Source organism: Lactuca saligna, chromosome 5, assembly GCF_052625555.1.
Source record: "Lactuca saligna cultivar CGN05327 chromosome 5, ASM5262555v1, whole genome shotgun sequence".
Classification (NCBI taxonomy): Eukaryota; Viridiplantae; Streptophyta; class Magnoliopsida; order Asterales; family Asteraceae; genus Lactuca; species Lactuca saligna.
In genome coordinates, this window is record NC_136421.1 from 293,464,091 (window position 1) to 293,474,782 (window position 10,692).

The following is a 10,692-nucleotide window of genomic DNA, read 5'->3' on the forward strand; positions in this document are numbered from 1 at the left end:
ACCTATCTCCTTGCAAATACTACATCTGATTTCTTTCCAACCTTAGAAAACCTGTGTGTTCCTATACTCTCTGTAGTGGATTTCTTCTTCTTAGTAGTACCTAATAATGCCTTTGAGCTTTTTTAAGCAAATTCACATTATCCCTTATCTCTGGACAAATATGATTTCCCATTGTTGTCGCTTTAATTTCATGTTGTAGATTATGTCCATCATGTATAATCTTATCTCCTCTAACATGGTTATTATGGGCTTCTTCCTGGCATCTACTATTACAACATTAAAACTTTTTGAGAACCCATTTTCAACTACATCACAACACCTTCCAGTTTGAAAGAAAGCTCTTGACCATGTTTTAGGATCTTTCTCCATGAGATATTGATGGACATCTGGGTTCAATGTCTCAATTTCCTTCATCACAACTTTAAAAGCATGCTCTGTTGTGGCTTTAGATGCTCTCCAAAACAAGGTATGATATATGGCACCAGTAAATCTCTTCTGCAAATATGTCTAGCACACTGCATGTGCTCTACATATGGCAGCAACTCTTTAACAGCCTCTATCAAACCCTGTAGTAGTACAAAGGTTTAATTCAAATAATACAAAGGTTTGATTTAGATAGTGTAAAATAAATATAAATGCATTACTATGTAAAATACTAACCTTATGTTGGTATGATATTAAACTGAAACCATTACCTAAATTCAAGTTTAGATCATCAATGAGAAGCTCTAAAAACCACTTCCAATTTTGCTTGTTCTCCACATTAACCACTGCCCAAGCAATAGGATATATCTTGTTATTTGCATCCCTCTCAATAGAACAAAGCAATTCTCCCTTACAAACATCTTTAAGAAAACATCCATCAAAACCAATTATCCTTCTACACCCTTCAATCTAACATTGTTTAACTCCTTGAAAATAACAATAGAACTTGCTAAAATATTTCTTTCCATCTGGACCATCCTCCATATCTAGTTTCACAATTGACCCAAGATTTGTCCTTAAAATATCATGACCATATGACCATAGCTTACCATAATGTTCAACAAGGCTACCTTCAACAACGTTCAGTGCATACTTCTTTGCTCTTCTACTTTGCATCATACTAACTTGGATACCAAACTTGGCCATTACCTTTAACCTAAGCTTCCTTACACTTATTTTCTGACTTTCTACAATCTCTTTGGTATAGTGACTCCCAATCCATGCATATGTCACCAATGATCAGAACTTGAAGTTCCTAACATAATTATGATAAGCTTTTAGTGAGTTGATTTGGAAACTCTCTTCATCACTGATCCAGGAAGCCCATAATCTAAATGTGCAAGCACCCTTGCTACAACTCACCAAAAGTCTTGTCCTATCATTTTTTTCAAAACACAATTAATATCCATTAGCTACAGCATAGTAACACAACATTGATTTTACTTGCCCTCAACCCTTAAATCTCATCCCTAGAATTGGTTTTTGTTTTTCCAAGTGTAATAGCTCATTAAATATGGAATGATTTTGTATGTTAACTTCAACTTCTCTCCCATTGTCATCATCTACAATGTTGTTTTCATCCTCATCATCAACACATAACTTACTCAAGAAAGGATCATTTGATTTCCTATTCATATGCACTACATCCTCATTAAATTCAAAGGCAACATTTCTAAGTTCATCTATGTTGTCTTCATTTTCACCATCAATACAAGACTCATGTTCATCATCATCCTTATCTTCATCATCAAGCCACCCATCAACACCAGCCCCAATATGATCCACATAAACCAAAATTACACCATTTGTTCCATAAGCATCAAAAATAAAAAGCAGCATATTCCACATCATTTGAAATGAGATTAAGCCCTTCCATCAGGGAATTACCTGGTTCACAGTAGTAAAACTTTTTACACTCTTCATGCATGAAACGTTCGAAGAAGTTAACAAACTCATAATAAGTCATAAAAGAAAAGTCAACATCAGTGAACATGGTTTTTCACACCACCAGTGTAAGAGAAAGGATTTCGATTAAATACCCCTTGGTAGTTCAGTTCCACCATCGTAAACAATCCATTAGGTTCCGATTGTGCCATTGCTGCTACTACTTTGTTTCTTCAGCTCGATCACAGGATGCTTCACAAACCCTAACTCGGTTTCTTTTACAGTTGATTAATGAAGACGACTGAAGTTCGATAGTTGAAGACGAAAGGATTTAAGCTATCATTAATTGACGTGGCATATCTCATGTGGCATTGGATTAGACAAAAAATATATATTAATTCACATATATTAAAGTTCAACCGGGAAACCTTCTAAAACTTGATAAAAAGGTATAATTAAAAGGTCACTTACGAGTTTACTGGCCTAATGTACCAAAAAAAACTTTAAGGACCAAATTAGCCAATTGATGAAAGTTTCATGTGCTACAGTAACATTATCCCATAATATTACTAGTTACAACGTATTATATAATCAACATATTAAATCATTTTTAAAACAAATAAATTTGATTAATTCTATTTTTATTATTAAAAACTTAAATTTATCGATAATTTTATTTATCCATAGTTTCTATTAATGTTTTAGGTTGCATATTATAATGTTCAAATAAACTAATATTTGGCTTCTATTTAACATGTATAACTAATTATGTTCGTAATTTTATTTTCTATATATAATCACCAAAATAACCATATGAAATACCTACATATTTACTTTCAACCAAATTTTAAAGCGATTCTCAACATGACCATTTTGTATGATTTCGAACTAAAATGCCCTTGTATGTATTTGTAGTAATCTTTACATTTTAATTAATTTGTTTTATATTTCATAGATCATTGTTTTAAAACTAAACATTCAACACAAAACATGTATTCAAATAAACATCAGTTCAAAAACCTTAGATGTTTATATGTTACACATTCTTCACAGTATTTGTGTGTAACGTCGACACTATGGCATAGAGCAATTAACGATGGAACTTTGTATGGTCATAAGTCAACATTTCTAAAAACGACATACAAAATCCCCCACACAACACACTGATGTGGTACCCCTACAATACTAGTACGTATTTGAAGCTCTCATGTGACATGCGTAGTAAGTTGGGACTAAATTGTAACATCCCGAAAATCAGGTATGTTTGTTATCTCTTGAAATTTTATCAAAAAATGAAACGTTTGGTCCCTTGAAGAAAAAGTCTCTTAGATTTGGTCGTATGCAGGGCATACATATGAGTGCGTGCAACGTACTCATGTAGTGTGCATAAGCACAAATGGACAGCTAGTGCGTTGGGTGTACGTGTGGTACGTTGAGCATACTAGCCCAGACTCCAAACCCTAATTTCATGGGTTACTTCCTACATAAAGAACATTAAGTGCTTTTTTGATCACCCTTATCAGCCTCCAAACCTTCCTTAAACCCTAATCTCAAGTTTAAGTGTTCGTGTGAGCCTTGCAAGTTTGTTTGGGTGTTTTTGGTGCATTTAGTTGAAGAAGGTAGCTTGAGAAGAAGAAGTGGGTGTTAGCAAGCTTGTAGATCCAGAAATCTCCCCTCCTTGTGCAACATTTTCAACTATAAAGTTTGTACCTTGACAAGTCTTTCATTAGATCTCTATGTTTGAAGTTTTAAGAGTTTTGTCCCCAAAGATTGGACCTTTATGAGTTCCGGGCACTCCAGGAGTTTGTACTTGTCCTTTCATGTATTATGGGACTTATGGATTCATAAAAATGGTAGCTTGATCACCTCTTTTTGTTCATGCATGAGCCAAAAAGCTTAGAATGTTTTTGGAGTTTATGAATGTGGCTTTGGGACTTTTTCTAGCCGTGCAAATACTTAAAGTTGATAGCTTTATGATTTTAGACGTCTTAGAATGGTCGGATCTATGTTTGGGAGTAATTGTCTTAAGGGTTTAAGACACAAGTTGGTAGAAATGGGAACAGACGGAGTACGTTGGGCGTACTCCTGGCTAAGGGTGAGTGTGGTGCGGTTCGGTGCGGTTATTGGTCAAAACCTCACCACTAACCACAAATGCAGTTAATCCATTTTCAAAACCGCTTTGTGCGGTTATTTTTGCGGTACGGTTTTGTTTTTTTGTTTTTCGGTTACTAACCGCATGGATTTGGTGTGATTATTTTTTGTAGTTTTTAACCGCTGTTTAGAGTTCAAACGGTTTTAAGAGTTCAAACGGTTTTAAGAGTTCAAACATATTACTTGTAGTAATAAAAACCATAATGTATAAGACAATTAACTTAATTAAATCACAAAAGACAAATATCTTAAAAACATCAAATCACTAGTAATTAACAATAAACATCTTAAAATTGTCAAATTTAACCATTTTCTAAAGTTAAAAATAAAAAAAAAATTAAACACTTTTGTCTCCTAGAATTTTATCCTTATTTCACTCATGAAACTTATCTTATTTTTAATATCTAATATATTAATAATTAATTAAAAAATTATATAATATATGCGGTGAGGTGCGTTTTTTAAAAAACAAATAACCACACCACACTGCAAATTTACAGTTTTTGAAAAAAAGAAAACCTCACCATCGGTATTTATTGTGGTTGCGGTTTATCAGTTGCAGTTTATGCGGTTTTTGCAGTTACTTTTAGTTGCGGTGCGGTTTTTGCTCACCCTACTCCTGGCTACACCTCGCATAATCGGTCCCAACCTCGTCATTTTGCTGATCCAGTAGTTCGAGTGCTAGGTTCTCATGTCGTCAGTAGCAGGTGAGTCTCCTCACTTATTCTTACACATGTAGTAGGATAGTTCTATTTACGATAACTACTTGGTTCTAGCTGTTATGGTTATGTTATGCTATTTATATGTGATTGAGACTGTTGATAGCCAACCAGAATTGCTGATAACCCACAGAGCATGTTGTTAGCCCGTTGGGACTATTGATAGTCCTCAGGGTTGCGAATAACCCAATAACCCATAGTTGTTTCTTTTATGTTATGCTATATTGTATGTGGTATCTTGGGGAAGTCACTAAACTTTGTTCTTACAGTTGTTGATTTATATGTGGCAGGTACTTCACAGGATCGCGGGAAGGCGAATATCTAATTGTACACGCATGCTAGGAGATTTACTACTGGGTCATGTTTATGAACTCTGATAATTATGATATTGGTTGTTTTAGGATAATTATGTATTTGATAACTTGGTTGTGAAAATTTGATTTTGGTAATTTAAAAATGAAAATTTTGATCTAAAATTTGAGGTGTTATAATTCGGTATCAGAGCCTTGGTTTGAAGAATTTGAATGAACCTCTAGGTGATTTCAAACTTAAACTAAGGATATAAAATTTTTTAAAAACTTAACAAGGAGTGAAGATTTTTACAGGAGGAAAACCCAGAAAAGCAATGTGTACAATCAACCAACGTTCAAGCGGTAGTTTCCCAAAATACCACAATTTATATTATGAGTAGTGCATAGCAAATATATCTATACTATGAGCTGATAGAATTGCATGCTAGTTAGTGGTAGGCTAAGGAATCTTGCAAGAATAGGATGATAAAGTTACTTGATTTGTGATTCCTTAGCCTAGGAGTTCGTTCTTGTGAGATTGAATCTGTCCTTACTACTTGCTTTGTGTATACTAAATAGTTGTACATAGTTAGGATTTTATAGCCTTAGAATGTCTGATTTAGGCTTTCTTCCTCTTCCTTGTTTGGTTGTGGGTTTGAGGAAGAATCATTTATTCAACTGTCTATTAAGTCTCTTATTATGTACAATTAGCACACGCGAAGCAAATGGCGAGGGCAGCAGAGATCTTATGAGGCAGAGTAGTACTGAGAGCACTCTAGAATTAGTATGTAGATGCTAAGTGGTGGAAAACACCACGTATCATACATAGTCTTATCTACAAATCAATTCCAGGAGGAGAGATATTGAGATGGAGACTCAGACTAGGGAGGAGAGGGAGACCCAAGGGAGAGATAGGAGGCATGTGTAGTCACAGCCGGTGACTAAGCAGCCCAAGCCTGCGGATCAGAGAGCTGGAGGCCAGAAAGAACGCACTTGCGGGAAGTGTGGCAAGGGACACGAGGGATCATGTCGGTCGGGGTCAGCTTGCTACCTCTGTGGCAAGGAGGGGCATTTGGCTAGTTATTTCCCCAAGGGATTTCAGGTTTGTCTCAGCTGCAGCCAGAAGGGCCATGTGAAGGCAGAAAGTCCACAATTTGTGATAGCTTCATTTTATTTACTTCTTTTTATAGTTTTTTTTAGCACATTCCATTCGCATTTTAGTTAATTTCCATGCATATTTTCCTTTTTGTTATCTTTATGACCATTTCGGGTATTTTCTAGTTTCTTGAGCATTATTGCAGATTTTAAGGAAACTAGCGGAGCGGGACTTTTGGGAGGTGATTGGACTTGAAGAGCAATGGGGATTTCGTGTTTGATGGCTGTGGATTCGATTCATGGAGTAGGCTTGTCGATTGCTTGAAGGCGCAGAAGTGTTGAACTTTAAATTTGAAAGGGCGCGAGAGAATTCTTGAGTGTGCAAGATCGATGTTTAAGAGTTTGTGGAAGTTTTGAGTGATATGGAAAGACAAATTGGGCTTTAATTGAAGAAATATTCAAGAAAAATGGACTACGAACAGATTGGATCCGAATTGGGCCAATGGATTAGCTTTGGGAGCCCAAGACTTGAAGGAAGCCCAAAAATCCTGTTGAAGCCTGCGGCCCATGTAAGATTACCCGCGGCCCGCGTGGATTCCTGACAAGGGCAATTTCGGGAATTTGCTAAGAGCTCTATATTGGGAAGGTTGGTGTGCCTCTTTAGCCTCATCTTGAAGGTCCGAGTTTGGCTTGTTCTCTCTGGAGTTTGGAGTGCTTTTGAAGGCCAAGAACACCTCAAGAACATCTTGATTTCACCTCTTGATTATTGTAAAATGTTTGGTACAATCTCATCTAACTTTTCTTCTTTGAGTTTAGTCATGCTTGGCTAAACAAATCTTGGTTGATTTCTTGTTGAATCCTTTGAACTTTTGTTGAATGTTGAAGAATCCATGAACTTGTTCTTAAATCTTTATGGAAATGTTTTGTGTTTTATCATATTATAATTACTAGTATGTTTTTATTCATGAGTTTAAATGTGTTTGTGGTGATTAGTTGGCTAATTTCTTGATTAAGTAAATGATCCTCAAATTAGCAAGCAACAAATGATTTTTGTGTTGTTTTTGCTTCACACAATTATAAAAACATTTTCTCCAACATGATAGTGAAAGCAATTGACTCCTCTTGTATTTGGTGACTTTTTGGTTATTAATGCTAGTTGACTTTCACTAATTACATGCTATTTGGAATTAGTGACTTTGACTAAGGAAATTGTTATGAGCTTCTCTAGCCATTTCAACAATTAAGAAAAGTCTAGGTAATCTCAAGCTTCTTGGATTACCATAGCCAAATTAAGGATTTAAATTAAAGTATTGCACCACTGGATTCTAATGATATGTTCTTCAAAAGTCAAGGTGAGGAAACTTTAAGTAAACCATTTCTCCCTTATTGATTTTACATCAAATCCTTATTTTTATTGAAATCATCTATTTAAATCGTAGTTAACTCTAGTTTGTTTCAAGTATTTCAAAACACCAAACCCCCCCCCCCCCCCCTTTATTTTTATTGTTATTTCACAAGTATTTTTACAAAGAGATTTTTCATAGAGTTATAAATTGAACCAATCTTCGTGGATTCGATCCCTTTACCACTATACACTATTTTAGTGTGTAATATTTAGGGTTATTATTTGTGTTGGCCTCGACAACCACCAGTTTGCATCTAACAGCATTTCCGAATAATTTTGGAATCTTCCTCCGAGTCTGGATGTTTTATCAGGTTATTTGTGCATTAGTAGTGTAACGCCCCGATTCTCAGATATGGTATTAAATGAAAGTTATTTTGTTTTGAGACCTACTCGACGAGTTTGTTGCCCTACTCGTCGAGTAGCATCGAGGTAGGATCGTGTATTTAGTGGCCTACTCACCGAGTCCATAAAGGGACTCGACGAGTAGGAACTGGTAGATGAAACCCTAAATTCTGGGGTTTTGCACCCTATTTAAGGAAGCATAAGCCTCCTTTGGCCTCTTTGAAGTCCATTAAGAGCTCAGAAAACCCTAACTCATTGGTGCTTCATCCTTGTGTGTCTAAAGCTTTGGAGAGGAGATCTTTTGAGAAGAAGAGCTTAGAGGACAAAAGGCCAGGGGCAAGGAGGTGTGGGAAATCCGGAATCTACCTCAGTTAACATTATTTGGAGGTATCAAGTCATCACCTTTACTTCATTCTTCTTCTAGACCTCTTTTGGTTTAGATCTAGGGTTTTTATGGTTTGGTTGAGATGATAATGTGGGATATGAGCTATATCTGAAGATGTAACTTCAGATATGGACCCTTCTTGGGTTCTAGAGTCATAAAGCCCCGAATGTGGTCATGTATGAAGCCTCTTTGAAGTATGAAACCCGATTATGAGCTTGGATTTGACATTTGGAGCCTTTGTAGCTATGCATGCACGTAAAGTTTGAAACTTTACGTGAAAAGCATGTCTTAGAAGCTTGGATCTATAATTTGGAGCCACTACATGGCTTAAAAGAGTCCGTATGGCTTAAGGACTGAAGGAACTCGGCGAGTCTCATGAAGATGAGCCTAGACCCGATGAGTTGGATGAACAACTCGGTGAGTCCGATGAAGATTGTTGTAGACTCGACGAGTCGGATGAGTTTCCCAAATTTATGTATGCGTGTGTAACCGTCGAGTTGCAAAAAGGAAAACTCGACGAGTGGCCTTAGGGCTCAATCGTAAACCAAAGGAACTCGACGAGTCACTCCGTAACTTGACGAGTGGACAAGTATTTCAAGGAACTCGGCGAGTAGTCCAGGGTACTCGGCGAGTTAAGGTCAACATGGATTGTTAACCTTGACTGATGAGTTTGATTTTGACCATGGTTTAATTAGTTGATTGTTGGGGTACCTTGAAAGGTTGGGAACTTATGAGTATGATTATGCTATGGTATCAGGTGGTGGAGCTTTTGATAGTGATCTGAGAGTTGGAGTTCATCTATCGAGTCGACATTTACAAGGTGAGTTATCCTCACTATATCCATGGGGTCTACGACACCAAGGCCGACCCTTAGGTTGTTATTGTTATGATGTGCTACATGTGGTTATGATATGTTAGATCGGAATCAAGATAGACAGTATATTATGCTCTTATGATATGTAGGGATTGGTATGTTAGTGACCTGATAGGTCGGTACTCTAGTTACGAGAGATTTCTATGATTGATGATCAGTGAGATATATATGTTTGATGCTTGTATATGTCAGTATATGATAGTTATGCACACATGGTTATTTGCTTGTCAGTTGGTTTGAGGCGGTCCTGCTTTGTGCTGAAGGCCAACATACCCTATGAGCGATCCAGGGAGACTGTAGGCCCACGTGGCGGCCCAGTCATGCCGAAATCTCAGGATAAGATCAAATAGACTGAAGGCCCTGCAAGACGGTCCAGTCAGGCCGATGGCCTAGTATGCATGTTATTGATTGTCTGTTACTAATATGGTATTATCAACGTAGTATTGGTATTTTGGGGGTAGCTCACTAAGCCCTCGGGCTTACAGTTTTCAGTTTATTGTTTCAGGTACTTCAGGAGATCATGGCAAGGTGAAGGCGTGACCTTACCGCTCCTCATCCTTTTTATCGAGTTATTGGGACACTCTGATGAACAATGATTTGAAAATATTTTGTAAACGAATACTATTGGGTTTTATTTATGATTGAAAAAGTTTAAATTTGGCGTAAAATTTTTGGATGTGACAGGTAGGATGCGTTCGGTTTCAATTAAGGTGCACGATCTTGTTTCGATTGTTCATGAGGATGCTTCCGATGATGGTTAAGGTCTGTTTAACATGATTATGAGGACTTCAAATGGATTGGATAAGATATCCTGAGAACACCTGGTTTGGCTTTCGGGCATGGTTCTCATCTAATTTATTGCTTTCTGGTTGGATCAAGCGTTCAACCATCTATCTTACTTTTGGTCACATGCAATCGTGTGTTCGTCTGATGATGTGTTGATGGCAGCCTAATCTGTGGGAATGTTGTTTGTTTCAGAATGGTATAACTCTTGTGGTTTATTATATGTGTTGAGTGAGATATTTATTGGGTTCATGTAGGTCGATGGGATGATGGTTGTGTGCCTATAGTCCCACTCCCACTGGATGTAGGTCGGGAGTCTTCATATTTGTGGTTGGGTGATGGAAAGAGTGGTGAGGAATTGTGACTTCTCATTCCAGTGGTCAGATGGGGTCACGACAAGTCGTGAACCAACATGGATTGCACTTACGTGAGTTGGGAAGACAATGGTGTCACGGAGACCCGTGTGTTTGGTTCGTTAGTCTTTTGCACAGTTGGGGTATTTGAGCAGTATGGAGATGCTATTGATGGCTCAATAGCAGAAAAGTTTTTATCGCACTAGGATCGATTCTGAAACAAGATATGTAGGACCTTTACCCGATGTGATCATATCTCTTTGGTCTTTATTTTATAATGAAATTTAAGTTTTCTAAACCCTAAGAAATACATCTATTTTGCCCAAAAATCTCATTTAGAGACTAAAAAAGTATTCACTCTGTTTGAAATCAGGCTCTCCAACTCAAATAAATCATCACAACTTCATCTATTTGTCTTGAAGCGGG

General features: G+C 37.0%; 1 protein-coding gene across 1 annotated transcript; it reads right to left on the reverse strand.

Moving 5' to 3' along the window:
• Positions 1-144: 144 nt before the first annotated feature.
• On the reverse strand, positions 145-1,131 carry LOC145046876 (uncharacterized). The gene is made up of 4 exons (XM_078995134.1): positions 900-1,131; positions 661-845; positions 483-566; positions 145-408 (listed from the first exon to the last, which is right to left on the reverse strand). Exons 1-4 carry the CDS (start codon positions 1,129-1,131, stop codon positions 145-147), a joined length of 765 nt encoding a protein of 254 aa, XP_078851260.1.
• Between the last annotated feature and the right edge of the window lie 9,561 nt (positions 1,132-10,692).